This window comes from Mustela lutreola, chromosome 8 (genome assembly GCF_030435805.1).
Source record: "Mustela lutreola isolate mMusLut2 chromosome 8, mMusLut2.pri, whole genome shotgun sequence".
In the NCBI taxonomy this organism is placed as follows: domain Eukaryota; kingdom Metazoa; phylum Chordata; class Mammalia; order Carnivora; family Mustelidae; genus Mustela; species Mustela lutreola.
Genome location: NC_081297.1, coordinates 101947748 through 101970818, shown reverse-complemented (window position 1 = coordinate 101970818; position 23071 = coordinate 101947748). Strand labels below are relative to the sequence as shown.

Here is a 23071-nt window from a genome sequence, read left to right as displayed (position 1 = left end):
AACTTGCAGTAGGTATTAACGAAATCTTATTTTTCTAGTACTAAGCAGCAATTTCACTCTGTATCTCTTAAGAAAATGGCCTAATTTTTAAGCTTTTGGAAGCCTGCCACCAAATACTTCTGTGTTCCATTTTAACCAACCAAAGGTATCAAAGGAGTTTTGTATTTAATTAACTGGAATAGTCAGTTAAAACCAGAATATCCTTTTTCCAAACAGTAGTACGAAGTGGTCTTGTACTATCCATTTTTCCATTCTACAAAGGATTAAATAAGATTTTAAAAAAGATAGGACTCTGGGGTCACAGTAATTTGAAAAGTAAGATTCAATTTAAGAAGCTAGAACCCAAAATTTGCGGAAAACTTTTGAGCTCCTTAATATCAAAACATTTACTAAGCATAATATATGCAGAGAATGGCAGTTAAAATTAATTTATAATTTTTGGTAAAATTTAATGTGGGCAGAAAATGTTACTTCAAATTTTTAATTGTGAAGTATTGCCATCTTCTTTGTCATGTGGCTGAAGTTTACATGGCTCATTAACTGAATGTTTCAATGACCAGGGATTTTGAGTATTTATGAACTTCGATCATGCCTATGTATTTGCTGTCCAAGAGTGATCTATATATAAAGATACCAAAACATCCCTTAGAACTGGTTAAATTAGATATGCCCCTATTATTTACCATTTACCCAACAAAAGTGTTAGGAAAAAAACCTGATTTGGTTAATTATGGATTCATAAATTTTTTTGGTAAATATTCAAAAATTTCATGAAATCATACTCCTCTATCTTTTATTAAACATTCTAATTCCCAGTGGTTAGGAAGCTTCAGCCATCACTAATGTGAAGACCTGACCACCTTCTTAATAATTATCATTCACTGCTACTGATTTTATATGCAAATTTTTAGATATCGGCCTTGTCATACTAAATTTCCTTTCCACTTTAGTTTCATAAAATAACCTCAAAGTGCAAACTAACCTTAAAGCAAAAAAAAAAAAAAAAAAAGTTCTGAATAGTTGATGTGTCCTCAAGAAAAATCAGCAAACAGCTTTTTTCTAGTAACCTTTAGCTCTCCTGAGAGACCTGCATATGGAAACCTAATCAGAAGGTCCTAATAATATGTGTATGACAGGTAATAGTGTGAGTGGCAGACTATGACCGGACTCCGTACCTTGCAACCTCCATTCTAGTATTAACATGACCACTACAAGTACAGTGGTAATCAGCAGGACTCAGCATTTAAAATGAGTTTTCTTAATTTTGTCAAATTCTAATTTTGTCAAATATATATATGTAAATATATACATCTCTCTTAAAAACCACTAAAACCGTATCTACTACTAGTATTAAAAGATACTTTCAGCTATGTTAGAAAAATTTGCCAACTTCCAAGACTTAAAAACCACACCATCTTGGAAGTTAAAAAAGAAAAAAAAAATCCAATACATGAAAAGTATCTGGATTTAACTTTAGACAATTAACTAAGACATTCACACAACATATGCATGTCAGTCTCCTATATGGTCCTAGAGCCTGCAGTATTGTAATTTATTGTGAAACCATGTAACCAAATACTTAAATATATCCACAACATCTATACCACGGTAATGCATAGTACATAATATACTGACATCTCAAAATAAATTTCTATTACAGTTTTATGCAAATTATGGTATAAGAGTATCACCTGCCACATTTTTGAAATGGCACCAACTTCATGTAACGTTCTATGTTAATGTACTAAAATCCTTACTGGTAATGATGTCTTATGCATTATCATCTGAACATTTGAAATCAAGCTGTTAATCTAATAACCACAGTATGTTATCAATTAAAATCACTGCATATTTGGATGTCAAAGCAGGAAGTTACACAGCAGGAAAGTATTTCTAATTCACAGTTTCAAAAATAAAGGGTGCAGTTTTCAAATATCTGATTGCTTAAATTGGTCAATTTAACAACTGCCTCCTTCAATACATGTAAACTATGTTTGCACAGCATTAGGAGATGTCTTTTATTTCAGAAATTAGTTCTTACTGTTACAGGAGCACCACAAATTTGAAGGAAGAGGCTACAGTGTGAAATGAGCTCACTGAAGGATATGTTAAATAAAATTTTAACTACAATATAAGGTACTGCAAAGCTTTGTTTCCCCCCAGCACAGACCCCTTAATCAGGAAAAGTAGTCAACACTTACTAAATACAATATGTAAATTAGCTCTACAAGAAGTGGGGGGGGTCTAACTCAACTAAAAGAAAATACTATATTAGCTAACAAACCTGTGATAGTCAGCTTCAGAATTTTCCTAAAAATAAAATTCAAAAGCATACACAGTATTTGTATCCTTTGATAAGGAATGCAGGGATCCAAAGGGAATGAAAGAAAACATATGGTTTTAAAAATTTCTAAGTGGAAACACACACACACAAATGGGTAACTGAGAAAAACTGAGTACTTAAATATTCAAATTTTAAATGTGTAAGAAAATTTATAATAGAAAAAGTGGCAAATTGTTATTGTGACTTGATTTGCTGAAAACATCTGCAAATTCACACTGGCATTAAGAAAACCAAAGTTTCAAAAATTTACTCCCCCCTCTCTCTCTCTCTCCAGATATGTTTTCTGTGCAAAAATAAATATCTGAAAATTGCACTAATACAATAATACTTATTTTAACTTTTGATATTATGAATAATCTGCACATGCTGCTTTACAGACAATACATATTTGTAAACTTGTTCATGCAAAATTAGTGTGCGCAACAGGGATATCATTAATCCCCATACTAAAAAATGATAAACCTTATTTTCTTTTTTAAACTGCCAAACCCTTTGAAATGTAACAAATCTTACACAGATATTCTTGTCTGCCAGCTAAAAATCAATTTATGTTGCCGAAACAAAAAATTATACAAGAAAAACATGGTTTTCATCTTGTAGAATTTTTGATTTTTAAAAGAAAATTTATAAAAGAAAGAAATTCATGGTCACAAAATTTTAACATTTTAATCCTAAACATTACAGGGCAAATAGATACTGGACCCTATCTCCATAAATCCTAACTTTTAGTTTCCATTTTTTAAATGTTGCCCTAACCACTAAGACATTAGTGGTTTTACAACCTCTGGAGATTGTGGAAATACATGTCTCTGAAAGAAATGCTACAAAAACAACAATGGAAGAGAGCCAAACTGTCTCCATGAAGGAAAAAAAAAAAAAATGGAACATTTTGAAGCCTTAAATACTTCTTTCCATGTCTTATGATTAACCTGTCAATTCAGTGCATCATATGGTCAATATAATGGTCCCCATGTTGAACAAACATCTAACTAGTGTCCATTGATTCCAAGTTAGTAGATGATGAATCTTTTTGGATACTTTCAAAGATGGCCGCCAGCTCAGGGTTAGAACTGATCTGTGACTGGAATTCACTCATCAGTGGACTCTTCTCTGCTTCTGGAATGGTTAGCAGTGCCGCTACTGCTCTCATGGCAGATCGCTTTAGTTCATCTTGCTTTTCAAACTCCTGCTTTACTGAGTTTGCCTTCACCTGTAATATTGAGTAAATTTATACTGTGTGTTATAAAGACAACTCTTGAACAAAATTTAAGCATGTAGAAATTTCTGGTAAATAAAGCAAAACCATTGTTTTATAGGTCCAAAAGGTACATTCTTCTACTCTAAACACAGTTATTTTTTTAAACGTTTTAGCAGTAGCTGTTCTTCCTTTGAGGGAACATTTTATACCAAGCCCCTTAAAAAACAAAATCCAGAGCCATCAGGTTGAAACAAAGAGTGGGACACAGAGCCTTACCTGCTTATCAAGTCCTACTCTGGAGAAGAAAACTCTGGCTACCCTGTTTATTCATTATTCTTCATCATGTATTGACCAATCTTGTGTCTTAATATATATAATTATTTTTGTATGAAAAGTCCTGTTTTACCTTCTGAATCTAAAAATCCTGATTTTCATTTTCAAGGTCCACTTTAAATGTCATCATTCTCATAGGAAGCTTTCTATGACTCCCACCTCTACCCACCTCCACCAGAATTCACTATTTCCTCTTTCATGGTCCTATCACTCTTTATCCTGTATCAGTATTCCAACATATGTATCATACTGTTATAACATTACATAAAAGCTTTTAGAAACAGCATTTAACAGTGCTAAGTTTTCTCAAACATCCAACAGGTTAACTTTTAAAACCAACTGCTACATAGGGGGTTAGCATGGTTAAATTTGGAAAACTAGAGTACAGAATCAACTAGGAATTTTGAATATGCCCAGTCTGGCCGCAGGCGATGTCAATCAATGATTACCTTAGTTGTGCATGTGGCACGTAATGGCTCAACAAGTCGGTCCAACCTCTGCAGTACTGCACTTGGACAAAGAGTGGAGAGTCTCACCAACATTAAAAATGTTAGCATCTATTAGAAATTAAAACAAAAAGTTTAGACTTTGCACTGTTTTCTAAAGATAATATTCCAAACTCTGACAAAGTTTTTAAGAGGAATGACTAAAGTTTCAAATCTTATCTGAGGAATATTAGTTAAAAGCATTAGCCAGATCTAACCTATAATGTGGTCCTAGAGTACAGAACTAACAGTGGTTCTCAGGTTTGGCTGCACATCAGCACTGCAGAGCTTCAGAAATATGCCCAAGTCCTCAGTCCCTTTCCCAGAGATTTTTACCTGTCAGGATACGGCCATTTCTACATTATTTTTTAAGAAGCACGTGTATACCAGAATGGAAAATCATTGAACAAGAAAATAACTGAATTAGGAGAAAAGCTTCAAAGTAAGTTTCTCGTGTCTTAGCAAATATCAAAAAATACTGGTTATTCAGTCAATCCAGTAACCCATAGTCTTTTTTTCTCTTTAGACTATAAACTGTAGAATGAAACAGGAGGATTCTATTACTTCTTTTGGAGATTTGTTCATTGAATTCTTAGAGGATCAGGTTATGCACATATGGAAACATAGCAGTTGGGATTCTGACAGTATGCTATTACTGTTCAGCTGCCCCCTTTGCCCGGCTTGACTAAAGGAAGGCCCCAAAGAGCAGAACAAACACAATGCACTTATTTTTAAAATCACCCTTTTATAGTTCATATTTAAAACCAACATGAACAATAAAACAGTTATGAGCAAAGTTTATACTCTAAACCTAAGAAGCAGTGATTTCTCTCTAGTTGCTTCTACAGATTGCTTTCTGTATATGCAAACAGTCCTTCTGTGTTATCTTTTAAAAAAACTCTTGATACTAAACCAACAGTATCATATTGGAAAATGAAAATCCTTCATTACAGTAAATAAAATGGTTCGTGTAGAACAGTGCTAAGAACAGTCTGAAGAATTAGCTAAGACCATGATGGAAGACTACTATCCAATATTAAGACAGGACAAAATCATCACACATTATACTCTAAAGAGCAAAACTTGTCTGGACTCTTGAGTAAGGGAAAGCTTTAGAAACTATGCACTAAAGCAAGCTGGCACAGAGTATTTCTTAGGCTTGACCTGCTCCTCCAATGAGGTTTCTGGATTTTTCCTGTATGGCAACTGGTATTACATTGCATCACTATTACGTTTGCATATTATAGTTTACAACAAACTTACTAAGTTCATGACAAGCAAACCGATTTTTTTTTAAATAAACAAGTAAATTACAAGGGTGAAAGTCATACAGCCTTCTTCTCCACTACAGAAAGTCACTATAGAAGTCTTCTTCTAAAACAATCTATAAATAGCCACAAACATCTTACCTTAATATCATAATGGTCCTTCAAACCATCTTCAACATGATTTAGAAATTCAAAGATATCTAGTCTATCAAGACAACTGTCTAAAAGTGTGTACATACACTCAAAAGCTGCCTTTCTAATATCCAGTCCATCATCAACTGTATGCTTAAATGGACCCATTTCTACCTGTTGAAACAAAAAAGAATGTGTGGGTATACTTAAAAGTAAAAGACAAGCTTAGATAAACAGTAATGTAACTAGCTTACCTCTCTTATAAGCTCCTTTCTAACTTTTGTTTCATTATAAAGATGTGGCAGAACAGTATCTAGAAGATCCCTTATTAATGATGGTTTATTATGTGCTGCTGAATTGAATGTGACCAAGGCTACTCTTCTTACATTCAAATCTGGGTCTTCCAACGTTTTTAGGAAATCACCTGAAAATCGTTAAGAAGCAATATACAGTCACTGTAGCCTTAAAACGAAATAGGTATGTTTTTTCTAAACGGATAAATTTATTGTTTATATTATTGTCATTTCTTCAATGCAGGTCACAGAAGAACGTGACGACAGAATAAGAACATGAAGATAGATTAGATTAAGTGAACCACAGAGCTGCCTTTGGCAACAGGTAAGCTACCAATTAAACACAATTACATTCAGACATGATAATCGACTCACAGCAGCATTCTATATTGCAGAGGATATGGCATGAGAGAGCCCCAAAAGTTCCCTAATTATTTCTATAGATATATGAAAAAAGATAGGTGACACAGAGAAGTGGTGGAGCCAGCAGCTATAAAAATAACATAAATGATTCTACTCAGAGTTCAAAATTAGTATTTTCACTGAAAGCAACAAAAACTGAATTAAAAACATTGAGTTCAAAAGAAGATAAACAGGATTAGGACTAGATCCATTGCTTGATAAACTGAATACAATTAACAAGTTTATAATTTATCAGATGATAAAGAGAAACGTGCCTTCAAAATTTATTTCTATCATTAATGAAGAATATATGAATTTGTAAGAGGGTTAAAAATACAAAAGGAGAAAACTGAAACCTAACACAGGACCAAAAAAAGCAGAAATAAGTCTGGTTTATCTTGCAAATGGGAACAAATTACAGTGCACAGATGTTTGGAGTCACACAGATGGTGATCCAAACTGCTTCACTCACCAACTATATGACTTTTGGCAAGTTATTTTAGGCAAGAGCCTCAGTTTCTCAGTTTACAAAATGAGAATTGTAAACCTGCTAGGCTACACAAGTAGACTAAATTGCATGTATACTACCAAATAGTATTTGGGACATCCCTAATATTCACATGGAGTTACTGTTCATCATTATAGAATCTCAACCCTACAGTCAGCAGTCCTTTGGAATACACAGGAAGAAAAGAGGTGTCAAGACTTGAATATATCAATCACAACAGCAATTTGAATGAATGGGAAGGAAATAATACTTTAGACACCATATACTGGTAAATTCAAGGCTGACCACCCAAGAAACTTCTGATTACAAGAAGTGTTCAGGAGATACCTTGTAATCAAAAAAATTTAAATATACCAGACTAAACCTTCTTACCCCTCTGTTTGCTTACAATTACTAAGACATAAATTAGAATAAAGTATTTGTTTTCAGAAAGCATCTATAATATTGCTACTATTATGGACAAATGGTGATATGCACTAGGATTACCTATCCCCAACTCTTTGGTTTAGTTATTACAATGTTTAAAAAGCCTCCTAGGTGATTCTGATGTTACTGTAGTCACAAATAATACAAAACAAGATCAGAATTCAATGAGAATGACCATCATTTGATCAAATAACTATATCAATGACTCACAAAGGTTGACCTGTCAACCTGGATCTGTCTCTGGAGATGTGGCACAGGACTCTTCACCTTTGTCCTATCTTGTACAACACAAAAAATGTCAAATACATCAAAGTGGGGCACCTGGGTGGCAGAGTTGGTTGAGAAGCTGATGCTTAGTTTTGGCTTGGGTTGTGATCTCAGGGTTGTGGGGTCAAGCCCTCTGTTGGGCTATACACTCAGGGAAGAGTCTGCTTGGGATTCATTCTCCTTCTGCCCCTCCTACTCATGATGCCTTATTCTCAAAATAAAGAAGTCAAACCAAAAACAGGTGAGGAGAATAGACGGCAAAAATCTTCCAATTCAGACCTTCTTTATTTCCAGGCCCCAACAATAGCATCCATTTATCCCTATGTGCCTCTTATTCTGAACTAATAACCCATTTCTGTAATTCTTTACAATTTTTTTTTTCCCTTTCTGGCCTACTGCAGAATGGCCCAAAACTACAAAGCCTCTTTGCCATATCCGTCTATCCACTTTGCTGGTATCTCTGTTGCTCTGTCTTTAGGAATACACCAAGGTTTTTAGTATTACCCACTCTAGGAAAACTGATTATGAAAACAACACAGTGAAGTATAAAATCATTAAAAATAACCCTAAAAACTAATTCTTGTCTTTGTAGATACAGAGACAGCTCTAGTCTCTTCTGGCTCTCTCTTAATTCTACTGTTTTTTATTCTTACATTGTCTCCACAGATCTCCTTGGGAGCTGGAGGGCTTATAGGTAAGAACAGAAAATTGGGGCTCTAACAGATCAAATCAAGATTGATTCATATCTGGCCAGACAGACCAAAAATGTAGTTCACTCTGAAGACATCCCAGTATATTTATTTGCAAAATTATCTGATAACTTCAAACTAAAGGTTGATAGATTTAAGTATGTAAGATCAAACATTATCAATTATCGGGCCTTTACACACATTTTATTTTAGTTCCCTGGTAATATTTAGTTACTGAAATTATTACTCAGTATGTTTAACTTTGTTTCCACTTACCTATGCAGTTCTTTAACAGGGGGTCAATAGGTTGTGGATGATCAGAAATAGTAAACTTCACAGCTGTAACCACTGAGCTTCGGGCATATGATGAACCTAATTAAAAAGAAATTTTAAGTCTACTGGTATGTAAATTCACTAAAATCCATAGACAGCTTCAGCATTTTCAAACCACTTCAACTGACATCAGTGTCCTCAATTTCTTAAAATTCTCTCTGGTCGGGTGCCTGGGTGGCTCAGTGTGTTAAGCCGCTGCCTTCGGCTGGGGTCATGATCTCAGGGTCCTGGGATTGGGGCCCACATTGGGCGCTCTGCTCAGCGGGGAGCCTGCTTCCTTCTCTCTCTGCCTGCCTCTCTACTTATGATCTCTCTCTCTCTCTCTGTCAAATAAATAAATAAATAAATAAATTTTGAAAATCTTAAAAAAAAAAATTCTCTCTGGTCAAGAGGGGAGGTACTGGGGCACCTGGGTGGCTCAATCGGTTAGGCCTCTGCAGCTCAGGTCATGATCTCGGAGTCCTGGGATCCAGCCCGCATTGGGCTCTCTGCTCAGCAGGGAGCCTGCCTCCCCCTCCCCCTGCCTCTCCACTTATGATCCTTCCATCAAATAAATAAGTAAAACCTTTAAAAAAAAAAAAAAAAGGGGGAGGTACTCACTGCTCGCAGGGGAGGTAAAATTTACCCATAAAATATAATCCCATTAGATTTCAAAAGAAATAATGTCTCCTGGGAAGGAAAAGACCTAGAAGAGCAACAGTGGAGATTCTAGCTCTCACAAAAGGGAAGTGTTTAAACCCATAAATAGCTTATAAGATCTTCAAATGTTTTCTTAAAAAGCAGTTTCTAAAGAAAGCACTCGCTTTTCTTACCCACTACTTGGTCTAAAGGAATTGACACTAGTAAATCCGAAGTCTTCTAGGATCCTTCATTTGAACTATGTTCACTAATTTTAGTATTAAAATTAGTACTACCGGGGCGCCTGGGTGGCTCAGTGGGTTAAGCCGCTGCCTTCGGCTCAGGTCATGATCTCAGGGTCCTGGGATCGAGTCCCACATCGGGCTCTCTGCTCAGCAGGGAGCCTGCTTCCCTTCATCTCTCTCTGCCTGCCTCTCTGCCTACTTGTGATCTCTCTCTCTCTCTGTCAAATAAATAAATAAATCTTTAAAAAAAAAAAATAAATAAAATAAAAATAAAAAATAAAATTAGTACTACCAAGGCTCCTTGGTATGTATTAATTCAAGAGACATCTCTCTTTTCCACATTTCAAGATAAGAGTAACATTAAAATATAATGAACAAAAGGAACTACAACAGATTTAACCATGATCCTATTACTCTATCCTTTTTAAACAACAAAATGTCATTTGAATATGGCTCCACACTGCAACATAAGGCAAGAGGTTCTACATGTAACACAATACAAAAAGGGTTTACTTCTGCATTAGGCATCTTTCAAGGTTACCAACTGCCGATTAAATTTTAAGAAAATCTAGGTACCCACCTGATATCAAATACCCCTTAAGCCGTGGAAGGAGAGTTTCTGGATCAATTAGAGTGAGTTTCCCTAGACATTCAGCAACAACATTTCTGGTTCCTTCTTCTGCACACTCACAGTGCTTTAGCAGTAAGGCCCAGATGTTTTCAACATATGGTTTAAGGCCCACTACTGACGCAGAGCTAATAATTTCCTTCAAGGAATGAAGCAGAAGATACTGCCTTTTGGGCTGACTGGTTATTTCTTGTAAGACAAACGGTAAATACTCAGGAAGGTTGCCCACACTAATGCTGCCTAAAGCATAGGAGGCGGCTGATTTAACTTCTTCGCTAGGAGATGAGAAGGCTTCTAATATTACAGATTTTAGTTCCAGCTGCCCACTTAAGTCAATATGATGCCCAACTTCTCCGAGAGAAAGCAGAGCTAAGAGACGAATGGAATCTGTAGACCTTGAGTTTTTGACATCTTGAATAAATTGACCTACTACGGCTGGTCCTTCTTTAGGGCATGCTCGAGTAAGGGCAGCTACACATTTGGCAATAGAATAGTAAGACTGCTTGTGAGTAAGAGCGGTGCTCTGTGAATAAACTGGACCAGTTAGCATGCGCAACAAATCCATGTATCCTAGATTATTTGTTCCAGTGACAACCAGAGCTTGGAAAAAGTCTAGCATGGCGCTAAGAGCTCCCCCCTGTAACAAAGGTGATCTCACAAGTCCAATAAGTTCATTGAGAATGGATCCACTTATCTTTGAAAGGGAGGAGGGATACACTTTTGCCAGTGTGGTAAGGAAACTGATAGCCATCTGTGAAACATGCATATCACTTTCACTGATAAGAGGTGGGAGCTCATCTAGAACTGCATCAATCATGGCAGCTGTCAAGCTGTCACTATAGTTTTTAATTAGAATATCTAGGGCAGAAAGGGTACCCAGTTTCAAAGCTCTCTGGTTTTTCCTGAGAAACGATGCAAGGATAGGAACCCCTTCTCCCAGGACAGGCCTCAAATCTATCTTCAAAGGTGACCCAGCAATCAGTGTCAACGCCTTCACTGTAGTTAACCGGGTAATTTCATTCTTTAGTCTCTCCAAGAATATCTGGAGTGTATTAGGTAAATCAGAACCCAAATTGTCTCCAAGGTTGCAAATAATTTGTCCCATACAGGAAATAGCCCTTTCTTTGACCTCCTGATCAATGTCAGCTGCTTTTAACCTCTTAATAGTACAGGTAAATAGATCTTTGATATAAGGAGTTGCATCAAACGAGGAATGCTGATCTAAAGGACGAATTACTTTCACAAGTTGTTGGGTAACAAGAAGTGCTTCAGATGTAATCTTGTAAAATGGGTCTCCGACACAAGCCACGACTGGAGGGACCAAAGCCTGAACATGAGGATGGAAGACTTGAGGCGAGTGGTTACAGAGGATTACATAGAGACACGACAAAGCATCAATCTTCAAATTTGATGAGCTTGATTTATCATTCAGTGAGAAAATGATTCCTAAAAAGCCAACAGAAAAATAATTTTTATGTAGTCTTAAGAAAAATTAAAAACTAATCCCTAAAATATTAGTAAAGTTTCTACTTCATCATACTGTATCTCTAAAGTAGTAGAAATTCCACAATCTACGATAAACATTACAGGTAAGATTTTTAACTTGAAAATTTCTAACTTTATGCATTTGAAATGGGTCTATGTATAAATTAAGTTGTCACAAATTACCTTTTGAAGGAAACAACGTTTAAACTTATTGAAGACTTAAGAAAATCTCTAATTAGTCCCCAAAGTGATTTGTTATTCTTTTATTCTTTTCATACCTGGTACGAGTACAGGAATGTGCTGTGTTAGGGCCCCAGGTAATACATTTACCAGTTCAGTTAACATGTTAAAACAACACTGTCGGGTCTTCACACTTTTTTCTTTCATCTGTTTGTGCAGAGCTTTAACAATGTTGGGAACCTGTAATTATTACACACTCATTAGCTGGTTTCAGCTAGTGGTATTTCCTCAGTACACTTAACACAAATTATCAGAGTTGGGGAGAGAGGGAAGAATTTAACAAGACTGTTTCGTACAAATTTTGTTGTACCTATTACATATGGTCTCTTGGAACTATTTGTTTTATACTCGTAATAGAGAAAAGCTATCATTAGCTTTCTACAGAGCAAGAAAAGTCTTCCTTGATTATGAAATGCACAAAACTAGAAATCAAACCAAGTAATAAATTTTCAACCAAACTTTAAGGAATAAATTATAAATGGCTTTTGAACAAAAATAACACAGATACTGCATTAAAAGAAAAAGGACAAATCATGGAAAAGAAACCATTAAATGGGTCTTTGTCTTTGCTCTGACAATGAAACAGACCTCACTTCAAAATATAGCTCCAAGCAGCAAGGTTATGATTCAAAAACATCTGCTTCTAAACTTTGTAATATTTTCTTAGTTGGTAAAAACCTAAACAGATTATTTACTAATCCTACAGGTAAGAGGATATATATAGACACATGCCAAATCGAACAGTGATCTGAGAGCTAGAGATAAAAGAAAACCACCTAATTCATTACATCATCAGGATTTCCCACATTTTCATCTGACTTCTATACACTTTTTCTCATTTCCTTCTGCAATTAACCTTCAGTGTTCACTTTTAGGTTCACCATGATTTTTTTGTTAATTTATACTCAGTCTCACAACTGTTTTTGTATGTTATAAAAATGAACAAATATGTATGCCATGGGGCTGCTGTAGGGATTAGATATAAGATAGGAAAATGCCTAGCATGCATTACTCAGTAAGTAGAATACAGCTCTAATCTTTAGAATCTTAGAGAAGAGGTCCTGAAGTAAAAAATATCTATACCAGTTGTTATTAGTAAATTAAGTCCTTACAATGTACTAGGCACTAGACCATTTACATAGGCCACGTCATTTCTCACTACCGTGGATAGTGCATTCTAAGTAAATAAACTTATTACAAATGAGAAAAATGAGGTTTAATAAACTGGACTAACTTGTCCAGGATCACACAGCTGAATCAGGAGCAAAGTGAGGTACGAACACAAGTAGTGTGACTCCATAACTCTAAGATTTCTCTGTTACAAGTACTTCTCAGTCACAAGTAGTATGACTCCATAACTCTAATATCATCAAAGATAATATTAAAATAATTTTAAGATTCAGTAAAATTATCTAGTAAAATCAAGAACACCTCAAATCAGAATAAACTATAAATACCATAATATTAATGTATATAAACTACTACATAAACATATCCCAGAAGTCTGCTCACTCTTCTGAAGATGTTCTAGGACTCAGATTTCCGTATATTAAAAAAAATTTAATTTTGTATTTCCAAGGACGATTTTCAACCATACTTAAACTGACCTGACTCTGAAGCATTGTTAAAGGTGTTTCTCCCTGCTCCATTGCATCAGGGTCACAGAGCCAACTCTGAACAGGACGAGTTTGCTTTAAAAGAGAAAGGTATGCATGGAAAACATCTGCCTTTACATTCTCTTCACGCTCCTTAAATCTGGATATCAGTGCAGGAGAGACAGTCTTGTAGAATTCTGGAAGCATTTCATGCCTTGTGCTAACTACAGCATCCAAGCACTTGGCAGCTGCACGTCTCACTTTCCAACTCATGTCATCGTCATCACTATATTCATCATCGCTCCCTAAAAGAAGTTTTAATGTTAACAGGCTATTAATTATAAGAAAAGTTTATCATTTAATACAGAAAGTAAGCTGTTACTAAGTTTTATAACTTTTCACTGACATACAGCAACAGAGAAGTTTTATTTTTATTTTTTTTAAATAGAGAAGCTTTAAAAGAACAAGTACTTAAGATTACAAAAATTTACAAATAAATCAACCTTAAAGAATCCTGTTTTAAACTTGTTAATCATCTTCTTACTTATTGTGCGTAATGAGCAGCTTATCAATCTTTATGGTGATTCTAACATGTGAAACTTCTTTACAACATAAGTATTTGTAAAATCAGCCTTTAAAACAGTATGAAAAGAAGCTCAAAGGACTCACCTGACACTATAGGAAAATCAAACAATCAAAGAATTAATAAATAAACCAGGATATAAGATTGATGACTGTAGATGAGGTGTTAAAAAAAAAAAAAATCATGGTTACCAATCCCAGGACATGCTGGGGAGAAAAGGAAATCTTGACATCCACTTTCTTTGTAGCTCTAAGGCTTTTCACTAAATTTGATGATGGGCTATTAGGAAAAAATATGTGTATTTCCAACGTTTCAACATATTCTTTTAAGGTAGTTTAAAGAAACTATACTTCCGCAACAAGAAAATTCTGCTAAGAACAAAGCACCATGTAAAAACTGAACACCATCTTCTCCAAATTCCTGTTAAACCTTAAAACAATGTTTCAATGCTATCAACTCCATTTCACTTATGTATACTTCATTAACTTTCATGTTGTGTGAAATCTCTGAAAATTATTTCCTTCTAACACTCTAAGGCTGAATCAATTGGATAACAAAGTCAGAAGGATGGTAAAAACACCAGCTGTTCTCAGGACAGTCTAAAATTAATCAAACAATAGCCCTGAAATGCTGATTCCTCACTGGGGGAAAAAGATGTTGCCTTTGCATTGGCTTATATTCCAATGAGCTTAGTGACAGTTAAATGTAGCCAGCTATGCCTTAGAAAACCCTAGGATTACATAACAAAATACTAACTAAACCCAAGGCATTTGACTTATTCACCAATACATATGTGAATAACAATTAGAAGGTACTGTATCAAAATGGACTATTTAAAAGCAAATTAATAAATGAAGTTTTTCCCACAACAACCCAACTATGGGAATTATTTTGCAGAAATATACTTTGTTGAAAAAGGGTTATTAAAACATTAAATACCCAATTACTGAAATTATGTTGCTTTTATGTTACAATAACAGTATGGCAGAAAGGTAGTTATTAGGTATAATCCATGCAAACAGATAAAACAGCTGAAGGACTTGGTTAGTTATTCAACAAAAGTACTTGGCACACGAAAAACCAACAATCAAAAACAGGAAACCTATACTGCCTAATGGTGTTTCAAAGGATACTCTCTATTACAATCCCTTCAGTAATACAGCACATTTACTGAGTGTCTTCTGTGTGTCAAGCACTATCCTAAGCACTGGAATTAAGTAGTCCATAAAGGGGCTGAAAGTCTCTGACTTCAAGAAATTTACATCCTAGTGGGTAGAAAATAATTACAATATGTCAAAAGCAATTAGTTGTAAGAAAGAAAATAAAAATGTTGAGAAGGAAGAAAATAAGTAAGGGGAAAGCCCTGAGACGGGAGACTGAATGAAGAGGGTGTGAAAGTAATCACGTGTCACCCCAAAGCTTTTGGCATGAGAAACTAAAACAAGGGACCATTCTGAGATAGAAAAGGCTAAATAAACAGGTTAGGCAGATTGGGGGGAGGAGGGGGATGTGGAGAGATTATTTTAGACACCTAACCAGTAAATCAATTAAGCAGATGTATATACAAACTTGAAATTCACAGGAAAGATCTGGAATAAAGAAAAATTTTAGTTTTCAGTATACTGATATTAAACGCAGGACACTAGTTGAGATTGACAAGAATATTAGAGTATCACAGAGAAGTCTAAGCCCTGGAACACTCCAAAGTTTGGTGATCAGGGTTATGAAGAGCAACCAGCACAAGGACTGAGAAAGAGTAATCACAAAAACAGGACTAACATCATTACAAAAATAGGACTAGTATCAGGAGAGTGTGGTATCCTGGAAATTAAATGAAATGCTGCTGGTATGAGAAATAGGCAAACATCTAAGGTCACTGGTGATCCTGTCCATCACTTAAAGACTGGATTCAAGAGAGAAGGACAAAAAGGAACTGAAGAGCATTCTTTTGAGTCCTGTTTTAAGAGAAACTGGGCAGCAGCCACCAGAGTGTAATACCAGGTTAGGAGGGATTTTTTTATAGCTGTTTCTGTTTTCTTTTTAAAAAATAAATTATTGACTTTGGAGGAATATAAATTTATTCAAAGAATCAAATTTTAAAATATGAAAAATTATCAGGAAATCCACCAACTCACATACCTCATCACTTACCCATTTAATCATCTCCACTATGATTCTTTTAATCCTAGTAGAAACAACTAAACATGAGCAACCCCTATGTCCTTGAAAGTGCTATTCCTTTCCAGAGTAAATACTACAAATCATAGCACAATGACATCAATCTCCGGAGCCTCAGAAATGTTTAGATGATTCATGAAAGTTAAATGGGGCCTCAAATAACATTTAGGAGTTTTCAAGAAAGTAACATATAAAACCAACCATAACTGCTGAATATGTGTATCTACAATACAGTTTTAAAATAACATTCATTTTCCTCCTCACAAATACCCCTTGTAGAAAATATGAATAAAGAACACAATTCTCTTGGCTAGCAATTATAAATGTACTAGTAAGGTTTTTTTCTGTGTATTTAAAAAAATAAAACTGGAACATAACTTCCATTACCCACCTTTTCACTCAACGTATTAGTAACTGCTTTAATATTCTTCTAGATTCTGAAAATACTGCACAGCAGTTAAGTACATGGATGCCCCATAATTTATTTAATCAATCTGCTCTTGTTGAATACTGAGGTCATTTTCCCTTTCACTAAGTAAGGATCATCTCCATCTATAACACTGGGTCTTAAATGAAAATTTAACAAATTCCTTCTATTTAATTTGAACTACCTTGGTCGTCATCGTCACCACCATCTGCATCCATAGCATTTTCATCTTCATCTTCATCATCATAATTATAATTTGGATCATAGGTAAGATATTTAAGACAAATATTTATAATGGTAGAAACATGAGGATATACTTCCTTAGGACATCTGAAGAAAAAAATAAAAGCTGCCTTGAATAACTGTACTCTTCTCCTTGATTCACTGACACCTTCTATTACCAGATTTTTTTCTTCCTTACAACACAGCATAGGAAAGTGGTTCCCAGTCTTTCAATACCAATGACTTTGCATATTTTAAAATATTTACTTTTCAAATTACACTTAATTTTAAGATGAACTTTTCCCATTCTAATATCTCTGAAATCAGGATGATTCTTACAAGTAACTGATATATATAATGGTTAATGTTAATGTGGTGAGTATAGAGAAAAATCTGTATATGCTCTATCTTCTCAACATAAGACTAGAAGACTAAGCCCAAGGGAATATGCTCTTCAGCAACTAGGACTGTTTGTGAAAATGCCAGTGCATATACTTCTAGGCTTGGTCTCCCAGCTATATGCTGAGAGACAGAATATAGACATGCCCCACAATAAAAGAAAAATTTATGTTTCTCAATTAAAACAACATAAACAAATCCCACAATTTCTGTCTTTAAAAATTTGGTATAACCATAAGCTACTTTTTTAAAAAAGATTTTATTTACTTGACACAGAGAGAGAGAGATCACAAGTAGGCGGAGAGGCTGGCAGAGATGGGAGAAGCAGGCTCCCTGCTCAGCAGAGAGCCCAATGCGGGGCTTGATCTCAGGACCCTGAGATCATGACCTGAGCTGAAGGCAGAGGCTTAACCCACTGAGCCACCCAGGCGCCCCCATAAGCTACTTCTTAAAAAACCATGAGTGGGCAAGGGATTACTGCAGATAACAACCAGTGAAGTCTCAAGACACTATGCTATATCCCAAACTGTCAATTCTAGCCAAAGGCAAAAAATTCTGCTCCTCAGCGAGTATGGTTTTCTAGCACATAACTGAAGATTTTAGTATTAGAACTAAAGTTTCCAAATGAAGACTCACTACCCTAGCAAAATGGATGTGACAAACTTCAAAAAATGTTGGAAAGATAAAAAATTCACTACGCATTTTTGGACCGGTAATTTTTACCCTGCTGCTCTTTAAGACTACATTATTAAATTAAACCAAAAGACAACCATAAATACTTTTCCAAATTCTTTCAAGTACTAACAATAAAAAGGAAACATATCAAATATAAGGACCATATTTTGAAATATAAGATCACATCTACTTCAAATACTGCACTGGTTATCAGTTACTGTTTAATAAGAATTTATTCTAATCAAACATCTGAAACCAAAACTCATCCTGGCTGTCAATAAAATAACCCATTTCTCCTCACCCACCTACTCTAGATCTTAATTACTCTATTCTCAATGGAAAATTTTACTTGAATATAGAGAGATCCTAAAAACTTACCTTCTCACAAATGACTCAAAGGCTTGAATGCAGTACTCTCTTAATTCATCATCATCTACATTACAAAATTTTACCACCAAAGGAATTATCTTCTCAAGGTATTCACCTAAGAAAAGCATATTCATTCTTAAAAACATTCTTTTTTTTTTTTAAATTGAAGAAAATTTTGAAGTATTTAAACATTTCTTACCTATTCTATGACCAGCTTGTCTACTAATTGCAGCAATACATTGTATATAGGTTCTCGTTGTTGACATTGAATCATTTTTGGACAATTCTGACAACAGATGTTCAATAAGATCTACAAAAACTATATTTCCACAGCTCATAACCAGATGGCCAAGAGCAATAATGGTTCTTTTCCTCACTGCAAGTCTAGGGCTGGTCAACTGGGGGAGCAGACAGGTCAGAATTGAAGGATGGAAATTAACAAGAAGTCCTCCTTGCCTTAAAATAAAATAAAAAAGAAAGAAAACCATAAATAAATTCAAGAGGTCTGAGCACTACTGAAATGTCCGGCCTCTGACCTCAATGTATTCAAAGAGTAAAAACTTAGATGACGCTAATCCAAATTCAGAATTAGATTAAAACAATACTTTCTCTACCAACCCAACTGGGAAGCTGAGTTAATAAGTAAATGCAGCTTTGAAATCTGTATCCCAAAATTCAATTCCAGAATCCAGAACCATACCCCCTTCTATAAGATATCCAACCAACAAGCTTAAGAATTCACAAAAAAAATCAACAATCTTGGCACTTTTCCAAGATCTGTATAGTGTTTTCCCTATTAATAGCTTTTTCTCTAAAGCTATTCTGGGGGTTTATAATCAACATCTCAAATCTCAGAACCTCTTGACTACCCCCTCTTCCTATGGTCTTTCCTCAACGTATCTATGTACTAAGTTGCATTGATCCTACTGGTCCAACCCTCTTCCAAATCATTTCACATGTGCAGTTTAGGCAGTCAATTGTAGTTAAACACCTGTGTGCCAGGACCCTGCAACTGATCCAGTAACACACAAAACAAAAAGTCTGAGTATTTACTACCTACTACTTACGAAATTAAGTATAAATTCCTCACCTTCTTCAACATGACCACAACCTATGAAAATGATTTCCTACTACTTTTCTATTCATTCTATGTATTCTGGAAAACGAGAATACAATGTTTCCCAACTCCAAAATGACTTATGCTGATATATTCTAAACCTGAGCATGTATACACCTGTGCCCTACCCATTCTTCAAAACTAAATTCAAATGTCATTCTTGCCATAACAAACTTCTCATATTTTAAATCCTGAAACATACCAAGAGTCTCAGTATTTAGTTCCACTTTTGTTCTTCTCTCCTATAGCAAAATATAGTTCTTATGTGTACCAGGATGGTAGCGCTCACCTTCTACTGTAAATATGTACCATAGAAAGGCACTTAACTATTTCCAAGCTGCAGTGACTCGGGCACAAGTGAAGGCACAACAATGAAGACATAATGATTTTGAGAATTAGGGATACACTATAACTGATAGGTCTTTTAAGGTATTTCCCCCCTTGGAATTGATTATATCTTCCTATCTTTCAGAGAGAAAGGAAAAGCAAACAGAGGACTTCCAGAAGAAAGCAAACAAGAAACAAATTATAAAGCCAAGCTCCATTCTCCCCAAACATACAATATCATGGTTGCTGAAATTTATGCCATTATTTTAACTGGAAAATTTGCTACTCCTAGCAGCACATCTCTTATTTAACAGAGAAATCCCTGTTATCAAGATCTAAAACATTAAATGTTTTATGTTTTATGTAAAACATAAAAACTATGCTGACATATTCAAATCACAAATTTTATTACTTTTCAAAACTACAAAAAATGCCTGCTATGCAATATGATGTGGTAAATATAATTAGCTTATTTCTCCCCTCCCACATATTTATGAACCACCACAATTTAAACATGGACAATTTCAGACCAAATTATATTTATCAAAAGGTGTTTTTAATAAATGCACATAGTTTTTGTATTACAAATAATACAAATAATAGGCATGTTTACCTGCTCAACATATCAGCCATAATATCCAAGGCTTCTAGCTGAACAGAAACATCTTCCTGCTTTGCTATTGCACTGGTAAGACGTCCAGTAATCTTTTTACATACATTAGCAGCTAATGCAGAGCCTGAATGAATAATAAACCAAGAATAATTTCAAGGCAAGTATAATGACTCTACCTTATATTCATGGTGCTTACTAGATAATCAACAACTTTAAATGATTATAATTGAGACGGACTTAAGAGATCCATGTCAGAAAAGTAAGTATTTCAAAACGGGTTGTTTTTAGCCAAGTAATTTATTAGATATAAGCAGAAATAAGAGATAATAACTGCAGAAGGAGTATATGACACAGGCAAAACAGTAACAATTCAACAGACTCTACTGGACAAGTATTCTATATACTGACATGACTGCCGACGATGGAGCCAATAGGAGCTGTAGTGTTTGCACCTCTAGACTGGAGAACAGAAATGAATTTTCTTCTATTTGAATACTCTTTACTAGCAACCTAGACTTTTTAAAATTTCAGTAAATTAAAAACCAAATATATTCTGAGCTCTAACAACATGATCTCTTAAAAAAGAGAGAGCTGTAAACCTGTAAGATCCTTCCTATTCCAATCCAAAGACTCCAAAACTTCATTATGATGAACTAGAAATGCTGTTCCAGAGAACTCATAAATCAAGGTTATTCTATTTTGAAGCAGATTTGTCTTATTACTGGCAGGTGGGAGAAAAAAAGAACAAGAAATTAATCTAAACGGTTAACAGAATTCGTTAGAACCAGAAATCAGCTAAAAACAAACATGTTTCAATGAAAAGAAATGAGGAAAACATCAATATAACTAATATAAGAAATATTTTACAGAAATAAGAGTAAAGTCACACTGATAAGAAACAGCTGAAAAAGCATCATCTTTCGATTAAAAGATAATGGAGGATTTGAATCTTCACCCAAATAGGTAATCACAACTTTGGGTGCATTAACCTCATCTCTCTGTGTTTCAGTTCCCTCGTCAATAAACTAGGAATATTATGACCCATATGGCTGATGTTTAGACTTACTGAAATAATACAAACCAATCTAGCATGATGGCTAGCACAGCAAAAGATTAAATATTTGTTAAGTAAATGAGTAAAAACTACATACTTAGACTACACTATTACCAGTCTACATCTCTCCATGAAGTAGATAATAATTTTACTTAACCTGTAGATAAGACCATCAACAACTTCAGCCTGCTGATTTTAGCCAACAGCTTGGTAGTCAAGATCAATTCTAAAATTTGCATTACCTAAATATTTGTGTCAGAGGCCAAAGTCTAATTAATTAACAAATTCATTGTCATTTTAAATTTTTTAAATTACCAAAGTAGCTACAGAGTCAGCCCTAATAAAGATACTAGTAAACTGTACTATTTCACAACTGTCTTAAAACAGTATTATGTTTCACACATCACAAATTCTGATGCAAAGCAATATTAATATTGAAAATAGATAGCTAACCTTTTCCCTTAATGCACAGGTTAGCATTAACTCTGTTCTGTAGCCATGGTAAATACAACAATAAAAAATCTTGCTATTCCTACAAAATACTTAAATTCAGTCAAAATATTATTCATTTAAAAGTGAAAATTGATTTTAAGCAAAAATAAGACTCTGGACATTTTTCCTCTTACTTGTTCAAAGAGATCCTTATAAAAATCCTCTGATAGACATTACTCCCCTTCCCTGGCCAGGAGGAAAAAACAAATGAAAGGAAGAACAGCTCCAGGTAAAAAGGAACTAGGAAGAAAAAAGTGCTCTTGCTTACCACTGGAAGCTGGAGGAAGTTCTCCAATTACTGTTTTAAGGCCAATACTTGAAATATCTCGAAGTTGTTCCTTATCAGAAAGCATGTTAGTGCAGAGGGTATCTACAATTGTCTCTACTTGGTATTCTTTCACTTTACTCACTAAGGGACCAAGACTGTAATATAAAATAGAAAAAAAATTAATTTACATTAAATACAAAAACAAAAATAGACAAAAGCATTAATTTTTTCTGCCTAGCAACTATTAACACAAAGTAAAGACACTATGCCTGTATCATCCCATTGTATATGAATAAGGGTGTAAAACAAATTTGGACTGATAAGTTCCTTGCAGTTGGTTTCCAGTTTTCCCACTGATATCCACCATGGTTTCATGAAACTTAAAGATGCTTTTACCTCTCCCAATCCTTCATATATACAAAACATTTTTTACTACTAAAAAAGCTAATTAGGAGTCTGCTCCTAACAAAGATCCTATGGTTTACCGGAAACAGCAATTTCATCCAATACATCACTTTGCCAACTCTGATCCTGCCTTCCTCCTCTCATCTATCACCAACTCCACCTTGTGAACCAAAAGAATTCACATTCCTTCTATTTTCCTGTTTAAATTTTAAAAAGCATCAAACCACTGGTTACAAAAAGCGAACAAGTTAGTACTACTCTGTGTTCCCAAAGAACCTTGGATATTCTGTTCATATTAGTGTTTTATATTATTATTATTATAGGTTTGCGTGAAGGTCCACTGATTGTCGACGGAGAAAAGTTCTTCCTTAGTGCCCTTCCCAAAGAATTTAGCACACAGATGCTTGGTACATCAATTTTCATTGAAGAGCCCTTATATTTAAGACTATACTG

General features: G+C 34.8%; 1 protein-coding gene across 1 annotated transcript in view; it reads right to left on the bottom strand.

The window, feature by feature from the left end:
* Window positions 1-1512: 1512 nt before the first annotated feature.
* The window catches only part of CAND1 (cullin associated and neddylation dissociated 1), a 42120-nt gene continuing 20561 nt past the window's right edge, over window positions 1513-23071 (bottom strand). Inside the window, exons 3-15 of the mRNA XM_059186259.1 lie at window positions 22214-22368; window positions 20400-20523; window positions 18542-18798; window positions 18352-18457; window positions 16862-17007; window positions 13502-13794; window positions 11933-12074; window positions 10122-11615; window positions 8622-8717; window positions 6015-6184; window positions 5770-5934; window positions 4325-4432; window positions 1513-3554 (exon numbers count right to left, since the gene is read on the bottom strand). Of these exons, the coding sequence (XP_059042242.1) occupies window positions 3330-3554; window positions 4325-4432; window positions 5770-5934; window positions 6015-6184; window positions 8622-8717; window positions 10122-11615; window positions 11933-12074; window positions 13502-13794; window positions 16862-17007; window positions 18352-18457; window positions 18542-18798; window positions 20400-20523; window positions 22214-22368 (3481 nt within the window). The 3' untranslated portion in view covers window positions 1513-3329. The remainder of the gene's footprint in view (window positions 3555-4324; window positions 4433-5769; window positions 5935-6014; window positions 6185-8621; window positions 8718-10121; window positions 11616-11932; window positions 12075-13501; window positions 13795-16861; window positions 17008-18351; window positions 18458-18541; window positions 18799-20399; window positions 20524-22213; window positions 22369-23071) is intronic.